This window comes from Branchiostoma lanceolatum, chromosome 5, assembly GCF_035083965.1.
Source record: "Branchiostoma lanceolatum isolate klBraLanc5 chromosome 5, klBraLanc5.hap2, whole genome shotgun sequence".
Classification (NCBI taxonomy): Eukaryota; Metazoa; Chordata; class Leptocardii; order Amphioxiformes; family Branchiostomatidae; genus Branchiostoma; species Branchiostoma lanceolatum.
In genome coordinates this window covers 5479789-5501722 of record NC_089726.1, presented here as the reverse complement: position 1 = coordinate 5501722, position 21934 = coordinate 5479789, and the positions used below count along the sequence as shown (strand labels likewise).

Below are 21934 nucleotides of genomic sequence, written 5' to 3'. Positions count from 1 at the left end.
AAGCGATTGAGCCAGCAGAGCAGAGGATGGTACCCAGGCTAGGTTTTCCCTACATCTCTTGGTTGCAAATGAAGGGCCGAAACGCACTTCCAATGTCATGACAAATACAAAAGAGTGAAACTTATCAAATTTTATTTGGTACAACAAGAGGGAATATAATAGTACATCTACACCAATAAGTGTAACTCACACTTGTATAAGAAAATTACAGTATACACTTCACCTCTGGCATTTGCAAATTCTCAAAAATTGCACCACTGCGTTCTAAAATACTGTTTCTTTACTACAAAAACATACTAACACTGATAGTCACTCTTAAATGACAACTGGAATGTTCTTGTCTCCATATCACAGTTCATATGATGGTGTACCCACCAACAAACTAAAAACGACATAGATTTTACCAATATATATAAGATAAACTCTTACAACACACTTTCTATACTCTCAACTAGACTACCTATAGAAATATAAAGTATAAACAAACTCTGTGGTCCACGCAAACATACAAGTTAATTGAAAACAAACTCTTCACTAAAGGCCAGCACCTGAGACTACCATTTAATGGGCCTCACTAAACACTGAAAAAACAGCACTAAACAAAGCTCTTAAGTTCATTAAACAACCGACAACTTACTGTACAACACGGTTCACTGGGGACCCGTCTAATATTGACAGTGATATGTACTACAAAGCTTTCCTGGATGTATCCTTTAAGTACATGCATCTTATTGCCTGGTATTGCTTCCATGCTTTCTTGATACCTTAAGTACATAGGTGGCTACAATAGCATCTCTGGCAAGTGCACCACAATATAATGAACAAAAAAACACAGCAATATTAACAGCAACTACTGCATTTGTGCAGAGGTCTATGCTTGTTGTTTTAAATCCATGGCACCATTATCAGTGACATTTGTAAAGTCTTGTGGCCTACATATTTGGGCTTTTTAGATACATAGCATAAAAATATGCAAAAACAGCTTTCACATAGTAAAAAAATCATTAAGTATCAAAGATGTACTTAGTTTTCCATATTCATCTCAAAATAAAACATTTAGAACAGGAAAAAATCACAAATAGGTTGGCTATCCCTGGTAGTGTTTCAGATATGTTTAACTGACCATTTGTTTACAGCTTACTGCAGTATACAGGGGTGCCAAAGAATACATACGAATTTTACGGAATACATACGAATTTTACAGAATACATATGATCCATTACTAGAAACATACGATCCGTACGGAATACATACGATCCATTACGCAGAAACATACGATCCGTACGGAATACATACGATACATTATGCGGAATACATACGATCCTTACTAATTTAGAAATGTGCCTGGATCACGTGACACCGGCGGCAAATTCAACATGGCGGAATCGGAATAACCAGTTCTTCATACGATATCTTGGCTTTTAAGAGCTTAATAATGGCGTATCCCATCCGGCTAAACTCTAAGAATCTCAAACTGCAATAAATCAAGACTGATGTAGGCTTAGACCAACTAGGAGGACAAGACAAAGCTAGATTCGGTGCTAGTGCGATGGCCAGCAAATTAGTAAGGATTGTATGTATTCCGCGTAATGGATCGTATGTATTCCGTACGGATCGTATGTTTCTGCGTAATGGATCGTTTGTATTCCATACGGATCGTATGTTTCTAGTAATGGATCGTATGTATTCCGTAAAATTTGTATGTATTCCGTAAAATTCGTATGTATTCTTTGGCACCCCTGAGTATATATACGTACTGGCCAATGGTGATTGTAACACTTGACATAGATTGATGAAGGATTGTACATAGCACATTTGTACTTGTAACAGTCAAAATGTTCCTGAAAATCTTTCTTATACAAATGGAATTCCCCAAAGAATGGATAATACCACTGGATATGCTTATCGCAATGATTCCTCATTGACTCCTTTGATCTACACTTAATGCTTGAGCGTAAAAGATTGATTGATTGTGATCAGCTTCTCTGTAAAATGTATAGTGTTACATACTGTAAATTCATTTACTTTTGCAATGGTTTTATATTTCGTGGTAAGAGGTGAAAGGAGTTTTTCACTGCATTCTGAATTCGCTGTTGAAATAATGCTGTGGCATATGTACTACATTGGAAATGCACATTCCTGATGTCATGAATTTGTAGAGAGGCCACCGTAAAAACAAAACCATTGCGAAAGTCTCAAGATTTACAGTACAAGACTTGTCTTTCACAAACAAGGCCACAAGGCAATGAGGAACCAGTTTGCGAGCGTCAGTGTTTTCTTGGTTGTGTTCTTAGGGCAGGCTAAAGGCATTCCGGTTGAGGTTGTCAGTGTGGTATCAAAATCCTTGAGTTAGGTTGGACTTTTAGACACTTAGACTGAGTCAATCTAGGCAAAACACCAAGAAAGGTGATTATTTTCTTTATCCAGTGAATTTTCCCTAGATAAACTCCAACAAGGTCTGTTGACAGTGGTAACAATAGATACACTAAGTGTGATAACTATATAAAAGACCATGTAACAAAATACTTTTCTGTACCAAAAGTAAAAAACATACAAAAATGTGGGCAGAGATTTTCCTTCAGCAAAAAAAGTGTTTTTCTGTACGACTCAAGTTTCCTTCACTTAAGAAATACAGATGTTCTGTATATAGACACACACACACAACGGATGGTTAAGTACAGTCCTGGCGAGGATCCAACTGTTTGCAACATGATTTGGCATCTGAACCTGTCCCAATATAGCCCATGGCAACTTACTATTGGCATTGGGCCACCAAATATACTTGTCCATCTGCCAGCAAGTCTGAGCAAGATATCAAATAAAAACACAAATTTTGGGTTCTGCAGAGTTTTAGACCAAACTGTGCCGTGACTATGGAGCGGCTTTGGGCAACAAAATTTAGATCATTGGGAAATGCTGTTTCCTTCCAACTCTCCATAGTATAACATCGGATTCGGATAGTGTAGTAAAGTATGTAAGTGTGGAGTCTGTGGACACTATCCTAGTGCTGTTGTTACACTTCCACCTGGCAAGGTCTCATAACACTAGCAGCCTTTCATGATTCATCTACATTCTCTTCTTAGTACAGCTCTTTTCACCTAGGCAGTCCAAATTTACCTCACTAGACAGCACAGTGTGGATATGTTAAACTTTAAGGTAAAATCTTGACATACATGTATAATTACATATGTCCATCACTAGTATGGCTCCCAAGGATATACGTCTATATGGTTAAAGTGACCGCCCTCGCCAGCGGTGCAGCGTAGACAACGGGAATTGTAGGACGGGCTTCGGTTCAGGTAGCCCAGCACGTGAGGAAGAGGTGACATCTATTGAAGAAAAAGATTGGTGCAATGATCATGTTAGTTAAGTGATACAGGTCAAGGGCCATGCTTTGGGTAACATCAGATAGACCAAGGGGACATGCCATTCTGCCATCCCAGTAGCAAAGGTCAGGGGTCATGCTCGAGGTCACCTCAGTGGTAAAGGTCAAGGTGGTTGATGTGGCCAGCCGAGCCGGACAGACAACGCACACATGTGGAGCTGTGGTACGGGATCGGGAGGAAGCCCTGACCGACGAAGGCTGGGGAAGTGGGCGCGGTCTGTCGAAGAAACACGGACGGCTCATCAGTTAACGCTTTAAGGGCAGCCGAGTAACTAATACTAGTAATGGGGTCACCTACTTACTCAGCATCTTTTAGCAAGGCCACATGCGTATTTTACAGTCAGCTAAAACAGGGTCAAGACTTGTTTACACTAAATTACAGGGTCATAGCTAGCTATTTAGCCTGGATGCCATCCTATTTTAGTACTGGGGCTACTATTTCAGGGAACCAAGAATAGGAGCCCTGGTAGTAATAGGATGGTACGCAGGATATTGAAGCTACATGCCTGGGTTTCTTTTTTGCTCTTTTTTACTAGCCATGTACTTTCAAGATTCAGTTCATCATCTTAGTATTCTTACTGTACAGTGTAAACTAGTTATATGATTATGAACACTATGCACAACTACATGAACATCTTCTATCTACCACTATGTTTCATGCAACACGCTTTATACACATGTACAAGAGGCCAACCACCCTCCAGAATCATAGGGTTTGAACAGTACCTAGAAAAAGTGTGGTACTTTGCATGGATGAGTTTCAGTTCAACCTTACTGCACAGTACAAATCAGTTATATGAACAGTATGTGCAACTAAGTCTACTACCACTATGTTCATGCAACAATTTTATACACAAGAGGCCCATCACCCTCCAGAATTACACAAGGGTTTGAACAGTACCTAGAAGAAGTGTGGTACCTTGCAGGGGTGAGTCATCTCGCCGATGGACGGTCCGCAGGCCTGCTGCGGACTGGCCGGCTGCAGCACCGGCGACAGGTACGAATTACCCGACACGAAGAAGCGGTGTGGCGGCGTTTGTTTCGGGGTGGGGCCTTCCTCCATTTCCACAGCAACATCCTGATCGGGAAAGGTAGCACCGTTCTGGTTGGCGTCCAGAGGCCTGGTGTTACCAGAGTCTATGTTTGGTTGGCTGGGTGGCTGGTTGGTGGGCCGATCGTCCCACGTTACTGGTTGGATGTCGGTATCCATGGATGTGTCGTCTGGGTCAAAGAGTGAAAGGAGACCCTGGCATGCTCGCTTGGGGTTGACGGACTCCAGATCGACATCTTCTTGGACGGAGAAGGCATACTCGTGCTGGCGCTTGCACCCTTGCACCTGTTGGAAACACATCAACACTGTCAATTAGCTGGAGAGGCACACCTCACACTGAGAACTATAGTCAAGCAAGGCTGTTCTGTTGAAGGCAACAACAAAGACAAATTGCCAGCTACTCTTTTTTATCTACTGGTTTGGCTGTTCAGCACACACAGCCAGAACTGCCCAATCACTAGTAGCCTGTTGCTATTAGCATCACAAAGGGCTAGCCCTGCCGATTGTCAGCTATGCACCTTCTGAATCTTGGATATACATGGTTGCCAAATGTGTGTCAGATGATTTATTGCCCTTAATGATTCCAAGTGCTACATTACCAACTTTGTTCCCATAAAGAGCAGATTAACTTCTATTACGTTGCTCCTTGCAACTTTCCCAAATACTATTGGGAACCATTGGCTGAACCCTCTGGCACCTTGATTGTTCAATTTCTACTGATGAAAAACGGATACCAGGCTAAAAAATAGTGCCCCCAAGGCCAAAGGACACTTTCTTGCCAAGTCTTGACTACAATTTACTTTTCTTCTCACTTATAAGTTGTACACAGTAGATCTATATCAAATGAAATCACTAACATTCTTAGTAATCTTACAATGTATCTGCTTTCTTTATCCTAGCCCCACCATTGTTATATAGGTTATCACTTTCAGAAACAGTTGCTATTTGCTTTATCATACATTTCGCACATGGTCTTTCAAATTTTCAATGGATGGCAAACCCATGGGTGTGTCATGCTCAACACGTATACGTATGTGAGACACCTCACCGAGGATGAACTGAACATGGAATCACTTCTACCTCAATACACACCTTTTTGTCTCAGGGAGGAGACAGTAACGGCCACCAGGTTAAACAACAACATAATTGATTCCAGCTGACAGGGTTCCTATTGTTATGCAAATGTGACCACACAGCAGATGATACCTGTATAAAGGCTTCTTTTGTGTTTGGGAAGCAAATGTGCAGAAAATACTGCTCAGAAAATTCAAATTTCTTTAAGTGAAAACATCTAACAGTGAATTATTATCTTTTTTAAAACTTGGGTCGAAAATCATTCAAAAGGTTCAACCAGGTCACACTTTTGACGGGAAAAAAACAGTTTTCTTGCAGTCTTTTAAAGGACAGCAAAAGTTGAAAATACAATGAGCTTTTGTGAAGATTTTTTAAAGCACCCATTTAACTGCCACACCCTGCCAATAAATATTGACGCGGAAATTTATATCCAACGACAGTTACTATCCTTTGGGCGTTGACTCAACATTTCTCAGTTCTGCTACTGTGGCTTGAGTAATCTATGTGTACTTGGAGGCCATGGCGTTACTCATCAATTATTAAAAGGATCGCGGTTGATCACATAGCTCAGTTTCCTCCCCGAACAAGTCGCTCAGATAACTCAATCTGTAACGATTTGTCCGAAATTCTGGGACGAATCAAACACAATGTGTCCTTGGCCCACTTGCATATTTACAGACAGCCGCCAGGCGGCATGCCTGTTTGGAATCTGATACCGCGGCGTGGGCACATTTTCTAGATCAAGTCAACATTTCCCTGGCGATAAAACCCGCATACGGACAAAAACAAACGCTACGACGCCACAATCACTGTTAACCTACAATACTTTGGAAACCATGTTAGCCAAATAAGAATGTCTGGCTCGGTTTTTACGGTGATTTTTTTCCATTACACAACAACAAACACCTGCACCTGTGAGGCGCGCATGGCGGCCAGTATGAAAAGTGAAACAAAAAGACCACCGGTTTTTACACAAAGCAGAACAAAGACTTTTCGGGAGGAACAACAAATTTCACCGCAACTTACCTGATCCACAGGTGTGGGACTGTTCCAGCAGTCGTACGTTGCCATTTTGGAGAGATAACGTGCTGATTTGACGGCGGTAGGGGAGCTTTTTTCCGTTGTTGTTGAGAGAGAAGATTTGTCTAGACCGCCATCATGCTGCAGACGCTAACCTCTGACCTAATCCTCTCAGCAACGACCCCATAGCTTACCCCCCTTGACTGCAATATGAATACAATTATGTATTCAAAAAGCGCAATATGACAAAATAGTGACAGTTTTCAAATATTAAGTTATTCATTTATCAATACAAAATTGTGATTGATGTTTTTTATAACCTTATTCTAGACCCAGACGTCCAGTTTACGCTCTAATCTGGAATGGCGGGTATGTACCTATGCGGTCTTGTTCTTTAGGAGGTGGCGGAACCATCGGCCTGAGGAATGAAAGACGGCCATGTTTAGCGCTATATTACTGGTGTTGTGCGCCTTTCTTATGCTGTGTTGGGTGACAGAAATCGAACTTTTCGGGCTGTACCTGGTACAGAGATACACCTGGGATGAGCTGTACCCTATTATTTACCTGTGGGCCGAACGGTACGTGTTTTATTTCTTTGTTGGGAGGTAACCGTGTGCCCCCAAGCTAGCCCTCCCTTTAAAAAATCATACACAATAATTTTTGTTAGGCTTTGAATTATAAGCACAGTTTATATCTGTAAAGACAATGTTGGATTTTACAGAATAATGTTAATTCTGTAGATTGTAAGGTAAATTCTGTAGATTTTAGTTTGCTTTCATTGTTGAATATTATAAACTACTCTACTCATAAACATATTTGTAAAAGAATCAGAGCTATTTTTCTAAACCGAAGGCTCGAATCGGCTAGGATGGCGTTTAAATATATAGTTTTTTTTGTGTCGAGTATGTTGTGGGAAAGAAGAAGAATATTTTTCATAATTTGTACGTATGTTGACAAGCTGTGATGACGCTGTCAGTCTTTTGTCCTAACAACACGTGTGCATTGCTATTGTCTTGAGTTGATTGATTGGACAATGGAATCATTGTTGTTGGAAAGCAAAGCTGGTGGCTGGCTTCTTGAATGTTGTTTTTGGTTTTTGTCCCACACTTCACCTCTTCCATCTTAGTTGTAGAGTAGAGTAGAGTAGAATTTTCGGTCAGATAGGACTGTTCCAGTTTAGACCGCTCTTCATTATTATAGATACACGTGTGGAACTTAATAATATTAGCTACTATCAATTTTTTTGTATCATCGTGTTATATTTAGTTAGGCAGTTTACCCATTTTGCTGAAAAGTAAATTACATGTACTGTTTGTTGTCCCAAACAGGCCTGACGATCAGCACCAGAGACGAGTTCGTCATTTCTGATGTCACTGGAAAAGTCCACTGTGGAGTGACAATGTCCATTCTGAGAGAGACTGAGGACGATGTAAGAGATAGAAAAACTGACGTCCATTCTGGAGCGGCCTGTTGTAAGGAGAGTATAGTCCACGATCCTACAAAGACTGTAATGTATCCAAGAGAAAATGGAGTTCTTCCAGATGTGACTAGTGTACACACAAGTGATGAAAAAGGCCAGAATGGAGCAGAACAATTGCAGCAGAAAAAAGGTGCAAAGCAACAACTTGATGCATGGAAATGCACTTTGGAAGGTCTAAAAGTTGATGTGCCTCCCTGTGAGAAATGGTCCTCTGCACAAGACAGTCTAGAAGACTCACAGAGATATCTCACAGAAGTAGAGAACTGTTACTCCCAGATCGAGAAAACTTCACGAAACAGCTCCAGGATTGAAGAGACTATACAAGCCACTAAAGAAGTAGAAATACCACCGTACAGTTGTAAATTAGTTATGGTAGAATGTGAAAGGAATTGTGAAACAACAAAAGCACATGTGAATGTGATGCAAAGTCATGAAATGAAGGTATGGGTGGTGCTAGATAATTTCTTGAAGGTGTATAGCTGTATGGTGTTGTTAGAATTTCTATCACAACAGCTGCGCATGCACAGATTAAGTCTTCAAAGGTAATAAGTGTGAGAGTACTATAGATGTGCACTATGTTGCAAACAACACAGTAAAGAGACAAACCATTAGAAAGATGGAAGTGTGTTTAAAAAAAAAAGCAGCTAAATAAGGTGAGCCAGGTTGGGTGGCTTGCGATAGATAGATGAATTCAAACAGAATGTTTTGTTGCCAAAGGATTGTCAACAGCTGGCGCTGTATTTTATGCTAACAATATAATTGTTTTATTATAGTTTCTTTTTTTTCAGTGAAGTTTATTGTAAGTAGTATTGCAAGGAAAAACCAAATGACGGATAAGTAATAGTAGTACCATTAAATGTTACAATTACAAATATTTTATTCATTATAAGTCTTAGCTACTACTGCAATGCATATAGAACACCAAACATCCAACAAAATACCGTAAATTCATATATTTTTGTCTTAATTTTGCGGTATGCTTAACATTTACAAATTCTGTTGTACAGAAGAGGTACAATGGAATTGCATTTTCACGGTGGAGACGTCACCGTGAAAATAAAAGCACTAAAATTTCAAGATTCACAGTAACTTGTTATCAGAATGCTAATGTCATTAAGTACAAATGTACGTTTTGTAAACGTGCAAAAATCTTGCTTGTGATGCTGCTACTGGTGCAAAACATACAGGCCAAAATCATCACTATTTATGTAGACAGGATTCTTAATGCTTGTGTCAATGAGAAGATTATCTACTGGAGACCACAGAAAAAGTGTTGACATTGGCCAGGTGGTCCTTATGTAGAGGTTGTCACTTGTACAGGTATGTCTGTACAAGCTCTTGCTTTTGGATCATCTCCAAAAGTGTGAACTGTGAAGGTTGCATTGTTATGTTTTCACTTGTGACTCACAGTTATCTGAAAAACAGGTAAGAATGACCTTTAGTGTCTATGTCCCAAGGTAAAATAGATCAAGTGGAGCGCATGTTAGACTAATCTAATTAGGTCACAGTCCAATTAGCACTGAGAATAATACTATAAATCTTGAAACTTTCGTGATGGTTTTATTTTATGGAAAAGTGTATTGTGTTGTTCTAAGTTCACGGTTGAAAGAATTCTGTAGTACAGTAGTGTAACATTGGAAATGCACATTCACGAAGTCATGAATTTGTGGTTGACACAAAAATGCCTAATCCAAACTGTTGCAAAAGGTTCAAGATGTACAGTATATTCTAGTAAGTGTATATGATTGGTACATTGTACTTTAATGTACTGTAAATCAAGGAGAAATTAAAGTTTAATTTCTCCTTGATTTACAGTACATTTACAACCCTAGGCTGTTACAGGATGAGCACTTTTGTTGTCTCTCACAAAAAAAAGATTCATGCTACCAAGACTTTAGACTATTATGAAGGCAAAATGCAAGTAGAACATTACTTTTGTAAAAGGTCTGGGATATGGATCAATTTCACACTAAGTATTGTGTGCTTTCATACACATTTGATTTAATATATACATGTATGTCAGTGAATAGGAAAGGGTCTGTGAGAAAGGCAGGAATGAATTGAACCACTGGCAATGTAAGTTAAGCGCTTATTTAAACTGATTAAGAGATGAAAACTTTAAAGTATTCACATCTATATTATATAAAAACTATAATTTATATGTATATCATCAAGTCATGACAAATTATGATTGCTACCCCTTGGAAGCCATCTGAAGTAAGTTAATCCTGTAAGTAAGCAAGTTAATAATGTATTCAGGTTTACTTGTATACATTTATTTGTTGCCTAATTTAAATGTTATATTTTAATGTAAAAACGATTCAAGTTGCAACTGCACTATAATAAAATATAGATTACAGTATATTCAGCAGTTATTGTTTTTTATTGTTTATTTAAGTAAAAGTAAACTAGACCATACCAAATTGCTTGGATCTCAGATTCAGGGCTTGAGCTTTTACTAGTTTGAAAAAGGATGACAAAAAGTTGCAGATAAGAAGTCCTGTCATATCTCTGCAGTATTCCAAGAAATTGAATTGTAGTGGCCTACATTTTGTTTGATAATGCCCACTGGGTTGAGTACAGGTCACAGTATTCGATGGTCGAAATGTAAGAATAGATATGTTTTTATGATCAAAGTTCTGTCTAATATTACAAAGTTTTGAACTGTGGCATGGGAACGAGTTTTTGTATCGCAAAGGTTTCTGGGATGGATAAAATCAGACGACCCCCTCGTGGGACCGCGGGCAGTTCGAAAAATTATGGAGTCACACACATAACGGTACAACCAAAACTGCAGCAAATCGTCACCTGTTTCGTCTTAAACAACGGTTTTAAGAGACAAGCTACAGTCCAGGGTTTCTATATGGTACTGGTATGTGGTATTTTTTAGTTGACAGTGTTTAACTCACTGTTTTGTTGTTATTTTTAACCACCTACTCTCGATGTTTTGAGAAGATGGGCTCGCCTACGTATACCAAGACTTCTCCTAACCTACCGTTTTCTACCACCTTTCTACAGTTTCTTTTTTTCTAAAAATGGTCCCTAAAGCTATGGTTTCTGTCAGGGATAGTTTCTAAACGATAGTTATCACAAAACGGCGCCGTCAAAGCGTCAGAAGCATAACAGATGACCTGGTCTGTTTTGTTGGGACCCGGAGAAAATTTATCCGCCTTTTTAGCTTTTGCGCTGTCGGCGGTCCCTCGACCAAAAACAGAATAATTTCAGTGGAGCGGTATCCACATACTTGACGTTTCTTTGATGTGTGATATTGTGTAAATATGTTTGATACATCGATAATGTTGTTTCATATGTGTAACTTGCTGTTTTGTTTGCTAATGATAAGTTATATTCTTGTTGTGAATCTCAATGAATAGGCATATCGCACCAGACGGGAAATTATGTCCCGCCATTTTGGCTAGGGACGTCCCAGTAAGGACCATAGTGGGGGATGGGGGAGTGTCTGTGAAAAAAAACTTGTTCAGTGAAAGTCTTCTAAAAGACATACCGTATTAGATCAATTGAACCTACTAGTATGACGACTTGGAAAACCTGCTTACAAAGCAAAAGAGTTCACTTCCCTGGAAAATATTTGCGACCACATCCGAACTACATTTGTACCATCCCTCAACAGAGGTGTGACAGTGGGCTTGATGAATTAATGAATGAATGAATGAATAAATGGTTTTCCAGTTAGGAAAAGGACAGGGTAAAATGGGACAAATGTATACTGCATGTTGTTGATAGAAATTGAAAGAGAAACTTATTTTATAAAGACAACATTGGCAAGCAAATAGACCAAATGTTCACCCCAGATCATGTCATTTGGATTATTGAATTTATTCCATCTTTTTCATTGTGTGGTGTGGTGAAAGTTGTTTACAGACCTTACAGTTACACAGTTACATGTTTCATTGAATCATTACCCTTATATACCCTGGATGCTTTACTCCAACAAGAGGAGTGTTGCCCTGCACCCGATCAAGATAAGTTATACAGCTTTAAGCACTGCAAATGTATCTCTCTTTTGGTGAAAATGAAAGTAAGTTGCATTCTGTTGGTTTCATCATAATCTCACAAAGGCAGTGAATGAAGGGCAGCACTAAAAATCCCAGCCACTACTAGCCCCCGCTGCCCCCCCCCCCCCGATCGAAACCTTAGCTTGGAAAATAGCACAAGTACACAATTTAGGTGAGAACGCCCTCCTCCGCCGTGCATTATAAGCATAAATGGACCATTTCACAAATCTGTACTGCTGTTAAACTTTTTTGCAACTATTCCTATTGACACACATGTTTTTTATTTATTTTTACAGATAGTGTCTGTGAACTGTCGCCATCACCGCAGCTGCTGAAGTTCCAAAGATCTCAAGCTCCTTGGAGTTTAAATGCTTGTAACTTGGCACAATGTCCAATATGCATGTAGGGAAGGAGAACAGAAGGAGCGCAGGTGAGATGCAAGTTACAGGTTCAAGCACAAATGTATTGGCTGAGATTCAGCAAAAGGGAAATAACACAATGCACCAGCGAGAATCACCAATGTCAGGCAATGTCTGCAAAGCTGAAGGTATGGCTTTTGCCTGGCACACCGAGAGGGCACTACAGACCCAGCAACATCTGTCACACGAACTAGATACGATGGACATGAAAGTGGTAAAGCGAGAGCCACAGACTTCCAAAAATTCTCCAGCAAACTTCCATCTCTCCATGGCCAAACCAGGCCAGTTAAACATTGGTCAAAAACTTCCACCTATGTCCATGGGGTTTGGATTGATGAAAGTGGAGCCTGAAAACAATGCAAACACAAGTGGAGCATCTGCAAGCACAAATATCTATCAGCAGCAAGCAACATATCCTTCAAGGCCAGGTTATGTAAGTACAGACTATTACCAAAGACACTACTGGGAGACCATAGCAATGACACAAGGACACCAACCTAACACTTATGGCTTTCCGGGTCAGACTCAGAGCAATTTACGTATACCATTTAGCCAACCAAACTGGACCATATCCCGTCCATGGCAACATCCTTTTCCATATCACCCTTCACAAGGCAGTTTTCCATATAAAGCTGTAAATGACCTTTCAGTAGGACCAATGGGGTCTAATGCTGTCGGAAGAGACCAAGCTGAAGTTAGAACATCGCAGATGCAAGAGTCTAGCAGGAGAGGAAGTCACATAGACCCTTTACGGTTTGCTGTGCCGCTGTCTGTCATACAACAGCCTAGACGTGTGGGGTTTGGAGACACACAGAAGTGGACTGTTGTGAAACAAGAGAACACCGCTGGGTCTAGTTTACAGGAAAACATCACCCCATTTCTGAAAGAACACAGCGGGCAAGAAAATACCACAAAACCCCAAAAGAAGACCACACCACCCCTGCAAAAAAACATCACACCAACTCCACAACAGAAGCCAGTCCTGTCACCTCAGGATGAGAAGTTTGGCTGTGAAACCTGTGGGAAAGTGTATAAAGTGAAATCCCTGTTTCAATCCCACTTAGACGATCACAGGAAGGGTTTCACCCAGGTAGACAACATGCTGTACAGGTGTGACACATGCAATCGGGAATTTGCCACCCAAACATCCGTTCTGTACCACATGCGCATACATAACAGGCTCAAGTGTCTGGACTGTAGTTTCGTCTGCTCCAAAAAGAAGGTATTGGCCAAGCATATATGTCCGTCAAAGAAAACAAAAACAGAAAAGGGGTCTAAGAAAAGGAAAATTGACACTCAGATTCAGAACGTTATAAAACAGGAATACAATGCTGGGTCAAATCAAGAAAACATACCCCAACCTCAAGAAAGCACACCAAGAAAGGAAAGCGTCATCTCATCTCAACAGTCCAAGGCAACCCTGTTACCTCGAGATGAAAAGTTTGCCTGTAAAACTTGTGGAAAAGAGTTCAAAGTGAAGTCCCTGTATCAGTCCCATATACAGGATCACGAGAAGGGTTTCACTCATTCCGACACTACGACGTACAGATGTGACACGTGTGACCGTGAGTTCGCCACCCCGACGGCCGTCATGTACCATCTCCGTATCCACAAGATGCTCAGGTGCCCCGACTGTAATTTCTTCTGCTCCAAGAAGAAATTGCTCGAGAAGCATGTGTGTAAGCACAAGAAAGTGAGGGCTGGCCACTGCCAGACGTGTTCTGCGACCTTCCCCACCCGAGCACAGCTGAACAAGCACTACGCCCAGCACAGGGATCACCTGCCCGTAGCCTGCCCATGGCAGGGCTGCACCCTCAGGTTCGAGCACCTGTCTAACCTGGTTCAACATCAGGTGGTTCACACAGGTGAGAGCAGGTACATCTGTGAGTACTGCGGACAGCAGTTCAAACATGCACAGAACCTGAAGGTCCACATACGCATCCACACGGACGAGAAGCCCTTCAAGTGTGACAAGTGCGACTACTCTGGGAGACAGCAGCATGCCCTGGACTGGCACAATCGCAGTCATCATGGTATTCCCATCCCCAAGAGGTCAAAAGTCAATGTTGACCTCAGCAACCATGGTAGTCCAATCTCTGAGGGGTCAAAGGACAGCAGTGACCAGGATAGTTCAATCCCTGAGGGGTCAAAGGACAATGTCAACAGCAGTGACCCGGGGGGTTCAATCTCTGAGGGGTCAAAGGACAATGTCAACAGCAGTGACCAAGATAGTCCAATCTTTGAGGGGTCAAAAGACAATGTCAACATCAATGATCAGGATGGTGCAATCTCTGAGTTGTCAAAGGACAATAGTTCAATCTCTGAGGGGTCAAAGACGAATGTCAACAGCAGTGACCATGGCAGTCCAGTCCCTGAGAGGTCAAATGTCAATGTCAACATCTGTGAACTTGGAAGTACACTGCCAGTCAAAGTCAAAGGTGATACAGCTGCAGATTAGTTAGTCATGGTTAAGTCACCATGGCAGTAGGATTACCATGACAACAGTAAACATGAAAGTGTTCTTGTCACCATAGTAACAGTAGGCCATAGCAACTCAGGGACCACAAAAGACAGCATATGCATGACTGCAGTAGATATCTGTTATACCCAGAAACAATGACTGAATGAGTTTCAAATATGAACTTTTCCTAAATGGAAAATACTATATAGTAGATTTTTTGTTATAATCTACTACTTTATGTGGGTGCTATAAACGACAACATGCATCTCTTTCTTATGCAAAGTATGAACTTTGAAAAGAAAAAAAAAAGAGTTGAATGATACTTGGAACAATGTCATCAATATTTCAGTAGTGTATTGTTTTATTTCTAACATTTTGACATGAGAAGTCAATTTTTGTTCACTTTTTTTTCTGATTTAGATTTTACCTTATAAAAGAAGATATAGAATATTGATACATAAAATGGCACTGCACTGTTTTTGCATGAAACCCTATACTATCTATTTATACACATGACCTGTTTCTATTAATATTTATCACATAACTTGATCATTAAAATAAGCAAATGTTTTTAAACACTAAAAGAAATGAAATAAAGTTGATTTCATTATGACGTCTGCATTCATTTTGTCTCAAGGCACCATGGTAACCGTCCTTTTGTAGTCAGATTTGATTGAGTAACTAGACTTTGAAGGCCTCATGCTTTCGCCAAATTATGTCAACTTTTTGGTTTCTATTTGAATATGAAAATAAGGTCCTCATTTGCTTGAATTATAGCAGTCGATTGTGGAAGTTTATCTCATTTACATATTGATTATGGGAATTATGCATGAAAAATAATGCATATATGACGATCCTTCAACCCATTTCCAGTTCGCTGGTGTCAATGGTCAACTCGATTTCATAGCCTGGTTATCAAAATAACATTTGTGGCATACCCATTACTTTGTGCTTCTGCAGTGCAGTACATGTACGCTCTGCTAGAGGGCGTTTGCCGTCTCTGATTGGCGAGTGCTGACAGAATTAGCCTTGAGTCCAAACCTATTATAGCTCCCGAGTCTCTCTCCGCAAATAGTTTTTGCTGAGAGAGACTCGGGAGCTATCATAGGTTTGGATTCCAGGCTATGACAGAATGGGAACTAAACATGCTTGACACTTCTTCATACCTCAGCCATGACAGTGACGATATCATTTGTTTTTTCGCTTAAAAGGAGTCATTTAAGCGTGCGTCTGACATGATCAATGGATTATGCCCCGTCCCGAGGTGTATATAGTGGAATAGCGCCTTGCTTGGTTCAACGAATGAACAACTGAGTGAGTAAAGTGTTGAAAGAATGGGCAAAGCTAAAGCGATACTACGAGTTTACGTTCGGCAGTGTTGGTCATTATTGATCCTGAAGAAGGCGACAGTGGTCGTCGAAAATTCGATCCGTGAATACCTTAGTGTTGGAAGAAAGTTTAGCATTGTATTATCTAAAGCGATACTGTAATAATCATCACCCGGTCGCGAAGGTAACAGTAATAACAGACAGAAAAGGGAACGCAAAACGTACAATTTCAATTATCAGTTGAGCTTTATTACTATACTGTACATGCATTTAGATCCATCAATCGAACTTGGCACGTGCATTGTTGATAAAGTCATATGAATAATTAGCCTGAGTATCAGCCTCCGTAGTGACCGCTGGCCCAATTCTCTTGTCGCCGTGGTTAGAATGCGACAAGAATTGAGCCAGCGGTCACTACGGAGGCTGGTACTCAGGCTAATGAATAATACGCTAGATTCAGACTTATGTATATATAGTGCATCAAATCTGCTGTTTCTCACACAACGCAATTTCTCTACTGCCCTGCCTGATCTAGGTCTTTTCGCATAAGTAAGACTATGTTATAAGATCTAACAATTCTGTAAAGGTAAACATTGGACTAAACATCATGTAATACACATGTAATACTACGCCTGAACTGAAACTAGTTGAGCTAAAATACAGCATTTCTATTCCACCGATTTCCGCTAATAGCTAAACACGGTACACACACTGTAAAGTTAAAACTACGTAGTATACAGAGGACTATACTCCAAATACGAAACGTTCCACATATTTCACCAATCAAACCATATGATTTGTAAAGCAGACACTGTAGAGTTAATACTAAGTAGTATACAGAGGATTATACTCCAAATAGCAATCTTTCACTCATGTTGCAGATCAGACAATGCGATTTTATAAAGCAGACATTTGTATTGGAATACTTGCAAAACATTTGTGCTGTCGCTTTTATATGTCAAGCAATGGCCCTAGATCCGTGTCTTTCGCTGCGTTAGGTCAGCCAATCAGATTATCGCCCTCCTGTCGTGAGATGGAATGTTGTCAGCCAATCACGTCGCCAGTTGACGATAGACGGCAACGTGATTGGCTAGTGACGGCTGGCGAGCGCTAACGCAGCAAGAAAGGCAGGTCGCAGACTATACTGGTCCTGTTATATTCTCCAAGCAGAGGTTTTGGTCGGGGGTAGTAGTGGCCGGGGTTTAAATTAATGTTAAAAAAACCCGTTTAAACCCCGGCCACTACTACCCCCCGACCAAAACCTCTGCTTGGAGAATAGTCCTGTTAGTGTTTAGTACAGGCTCTACCTTCACCAAATTACAGATAGGGCCTGGAACTAAACAGGATGACACCCAGGCTAAATGGCCGAACCGTTGATTAACATATACATGCTTTAAGCCTAGGTTACACATAGCCGAACATGGCTCCCGAACGCTAGCCGACTCAGGTCGGCGGTAGTTCGGGAGCATTCTGACCAGTTTTGGGGCCACGCCTATCTTTGGCGTCGAACATGCGCCGAACATGCGCCGATCATCTCCTAACCAGTACACGAATTACTCCCGAATGGGCCCCGAATGCTTTCTAGCTTACTCCCAACCAGCCCGACCTCTAGCCGCAGACTGCCGAATCTCTCCTGACTAAACTCCGACCGATTGCAGACCCTCTCACGAATTTAAATGGACATATTCAGCGACTTTCAAAAGAGGGGTCATTTTAGGTTTTAATTAAAATAATCCATTCTATTATGTTGTTAACATCACCGAGAGATCGAATTCGGATCATGGCTAGCTTTAATACTGCTTTTAGTGTTCTTCTTTGTTTTTGGTCGTGTGAAGGTCGGGGGGATTCGCCCACGTTCCGATAGTAGTCACTTGGTTGAGAATTAGTTAGCAGAGTTTTGTCTACGGCCTTGGGGTGAGTTATGGGTAGGTTGGAAACTAGTTGGGAGTAAGTCAGTAGTGTTTCTGGTGTGGTTAAGGTTCTAATTTTACTACTGACTCAATCCCGAATACCAGCCGAGCACTAGCCGACCGCGCCGAACACCAGCCGAACACCAGCCGACCCATTTCAGACCCTCCGTCCAGAGCCGAATGTTTTGAAATTTTCAAAACATTCGGCTGGCGCAGCCGAACACCAGCCGACTCAGCCGAACGCCAGCCGACTCGGCCGAACGCCAACCGAGCTAGCTCCCGAATCACTCCCGAATCACTCCAACCATGGTCGGGGGAGAGTCGGGAGGCCATGTTCGGCTATGTGTAACCTAGGCTATAGTGGAAGGCCAGGCCACACGCGCCAACTCCTATAGTCTGGTATCCAAACCTATTGTAGCCCCCTAGTCTCCTCTCCGCAAGGTTTCGGGAGCTATGATAGGATTGGATACCAGGCAACAGCTTCTAAGGTTTCTCATCAGTGTGTCTCTTCATGTGCCGTCTCCAATTAGACCTCACTGCAGTGGAATAGTTACAAACGTCACATTTGAATGGCTTCTCACCAGAGTGTTTCACATCAATGTGCACCTTTAAGCTAGCTATTTCAGCCGCAGAATAATCGCACACGTCACATTTAAATGGCTTAGCCCTGCCTGTATGGGTGCCCATGTGCCGTTTCAAATTCGGCTTGAACGATGTAGAATAGTCACAGATGTCACACTTGTGTGGTTTTTCGCCGGTGTGTGTGGCCATGTGTTTTTTCAGTGAATCCAAAAGTGCCGTAGAAAACCCGCAAGCATCACACGTGTACGGTTTCTCACCGATGTGAGTGGACATGTGCCGTTTCAGGTTTGTCTTGTTTGCCGTGGAATAACCGCAATCGTCACATTTGTACGGTTTCTCGCCAGCGTGCGTGGTGATAACGTGGCGCTCTAACTTCTCTACTCGTTCAGTAGCAAAATCACAAACGTCACATTTGTAAGGCTTCTCTCGGGTGTGTGTGGCCATGTGGCGTTTCAATTTAGACAGGCATATTGCAGAATAATCGCAAACCTCACACTTGTGAGGCTTATCCGCTGCACCGATATGAGTGGCCTTGTGGTGTTTCAATCTGGACTCGTGTGCTGCAGAATAGTCGCAAATGTCACATTTGTAAGGCTTCTCACCAGTGTGCGTCGTCATGTGATGCTTCAAATTACCCTTATGGGCTGTACAAAAATCACAGACGTCACATTTGTACGGTTTATCAGTACTATGCTTCAGTGCCATGTGTTCTTGCAACCGGTGCATTTCTGGCGCCGCATATTCGCATAAGTCACATTTGTAAGGCCTGTCACCGGTGTGTGTAGCCATGTGGCGTTTCAAATTCTGCAACAGTGTTGCGGAATGACCACAGACGTCACATTTGTATGGCTTCTCGTCAGCGTGTGTCGCCATATGCTTTTTCAAATTCTGCCCATACGCCGTGGAGTACCCACAAGTGTCACACTTATATGGCTTCTCGCCAGCCTGATGTTTTTGGACCATGTGCAGTTTCAAACTGTACTTGCAAGCCGCAGCATAATCGCAAACGTCGCACGCGTATGGCTTATCGCTGGAGTGTAACGATAGCACATGGCGCTTCAAAGTGAACTTGGCCGCCGCAGAATAATCACAAAAATCGCACTTGTGTGGCTTCTCGCCTGTGTGTGTCGCCATGTGACGTTTTAACCCATGGTTCGTGTTGGTGGAATACTCGCAAAGCTCGCAGCTGTATGGTTTCACGTCGGCATGGCTGGCCATGTGACGTTTCAAGGTACTTTTTTCCACGGTAGAAAAGTCGCATTCTGTGCACTTGTGCGGCCTGTGGTTGCTGTGTCTGGCCATGATGTGGCGCTTGAGGCTGCCCTTGTAGATTGAAGAATAGTCGCACTTATCGCACTGAAATGGTCTCTCACTTGTGTGATTCGCCATCACGTGATTATCGAGGACATTTTTGTTTGCCGCTGAATAGTCACAGTGTTCGCAGTGATATGGTCTCTCATCGGTGTGTTTTATCTTGATGTGCATATTCAGGGTCTCCTCCCGTGATGCAGAGTACTCGCACTGCTGGCACTGGTATGGTCTCTCACCGGTGTGTTTCCTGACGTGATGTATGAAATGCACTGCGTTTTTTGTTTTGTAGTCACAGTACTGACAGGTGTGCTTCTTCACCCTCCCTTTACTCTTACTTTTCTTAGCACGCGGCGCCATGACGTTCCGTTTACAGACTGCGTGTCGGAGATGTAGATTTTATTTTCACTCGTGACGTTCACTTGACGCTGCACCACGGGGCAGTGAATCCTGGGATGTTGTTTTCTCGTCCCGTCACGATCTGATCAAATTGTGAAAGAATGAATAACTGATCAAATATTACGATACAATAAAAAAGCAAACAAAGTAATGAATAAATGTTGAAATCCTATCTCATCTTGAAATAGAAAAGTTTAACGCATGTATGGGGTTATATAGGTACAAGCAAAAAGTAGAAAATTCAAAAGAATAGCCAAGGGGTCATACATGAAGTAAAGGGCCTTATCGGATGTGGTCCGCCATCTTCCTTTTTCTTTCCAATGGAAAGCAATCAAAATCGACAAGCAATCATAACCTGGTAGCTATCAGAAAACTGTCGGTAGTTAAACGTAGAATGAATGGAGTAGAGTGCAACTATTCTCTAATAGACTCCAGAGACGACTGGAAATTGGCCAAATAGACAGATACTCGTCCACTCAATGAGGTTATATGCCATGGCCCACTACAGGAATTTACTATCTGGAGGCTGGTAGGACCTGATATGATAGAGGCTGGACTGCATCGGAGGCTGTCTTTGAATAGCTGTTTACAAAGGACTAACAGACAACGCTCCGTTCATCTCCATTCCCTTTCAGACCTCCAGCTCTTTTGTCCGCATTTCTTTCAAAACGCTTTTGGCGGAACAAAAGGCTTTGGTTCAAGAAGGGAAGCAACGGAATATTCAAGCTGTCTGTACGTACAGAAAGGGACTTATTATGCAATTCGGGCAGACTTTATTTGGCCGATTTCTACTCTTTCCAACCACATGTGGAGCCTGGTAGAGGATATAAGGATTCCACTTCCAGGTTAAATGGTCTGCCGAAAAGAATTGAGAAACGATTATGTCCCTTATTACACCTATAATTGTATACTCTGGTGTCCAGTCTATCGTGGTTTCGTCGGGCTCTCCGGCCGGGGAAGATGGGTCTTTCTGTCGCCAGGATATTGATATTTGGCACCGGCAGTAATTTTACACGGTAAGGGTTTTGTGTGTATGTACGTGGTTGGTGACCTGCTCTAGGCTGTTGGCCAATTAAACTCCTACCCGGGTGCCAAAGATTACCCCGGCGACAAAGAGCCCCTTCCCTTCTGTTCCGAAGAAAGCACAGCCAAACCACAGTAGACTTAGACATCGCTGACTCATCGCTCTCTCCCAACCTTTCTCCTAAATCGTTATCATTAGACTATGACAAAATCTTTCTTCGTCTTACCTGTGATTCAGCAACGAGGACTTCCTTCTCCCGACTCACAGATGACTGATTCAGAGACGAGGAATGGAAGTGGCGTGCCGAAAGTCGTAGTCTGAACTTCACACTCGTACCCAGGGGAGGGACCACCATATGGACTTTCCAATGTAACACACGATCACTTCAAAACACGTCTAGCCACATTTCAAATTAAACTTCGTGTCTTTATCCCAATGCAAAACAGGATTTGTCAGGGTTGTTTAGGTAAAAAAAAC

At 41.8% G+C, this 21934-nt stretch overlaps 2 protein-coding genes and 1 long non-coding RNA gene across 6 annotated transcripts; 1 reads left to right on the top strand and 2 right to left on the bottom strand.

Moving 5' to 3' along the window:
* Nucleotides 1-115: 115 nt before the first annotated feature.
* LOC136434588 (uncharacterized) lies at nucleotides 116-6707 on the bottom strand. Of its 4 annotated transcripts, none has more exons than XM_066427473.1 (3): nucleotides 6537-6706; nucleotides 4305-4721; nucleotides 116-3329 (listed from the first exon to the last, which is right to left on the bottom strand). In XM_066427473.1, exons 1-3 carry the CDS (start codon nucleotides 6579-6581, stop codon nucleotides 3198-3200), a joined length of 594 nt encoding a protein of 197 aa, XP_066283570.1. In that variant the 5' UTR covers nucleotides 6582-6706; the 3' UTR covers nucleotides 116-3197. The 4 variants fall into 4 exon arrangements, with proteins under 4 accessions (XP_066283570.1, XP_066283571.1, XP_066283572.1 ...); XM_066427474.1 differs by having other exon boundaries at nucleotides 3213-3602; nucleotides 6537-6707; XM_066427475.1 differs by having other exon boundaries at nucleotides 3217-3329; nucleotides 4287-4721.
* Nucleotides 6708-6904: 197 nt separating this feature from the next.
* On the top strand, nucleotides 6905-9775 carry LOC136434584 (uncharacterized). Its single transcript, XR_010755768.1, has 3 exons — nucleotides 6905-7108; nucleotides 7859-9314; nucleotides 9387-9775. It is a non-coding gene; the product is annotated as an uncharacterized lncRNA (long non-coding RNA).
* An 8444-nt stretch (nucleotides 9776-18219) lies between these two features.
* On the bottom strand, nucleotides 18220-21842 carry LOC136434583 (zinc finger protein 62 homolog). The gene is made up of 2 exons (XM_066427463.1): nucleotides 21684-21842; nucleotides 18220-20515 (listed from the first exon to the last, which is right to left on the bottom strand). The coding sequence occupies exon 2, from the start codon at nucleotides 20392-20394 to the stop codon at nucleotides 18628-18630; it is 1767 nt and encodes a 588-aa protein (XP_066283560.1). The 5' UTR covers nucleotides 20395-20515; nucleotides 21684-21842; the 3' UTR covers nucleotides 18220-18627.
* Nucleotides 21843-21934: the final 92 nt, after the last annotated feature.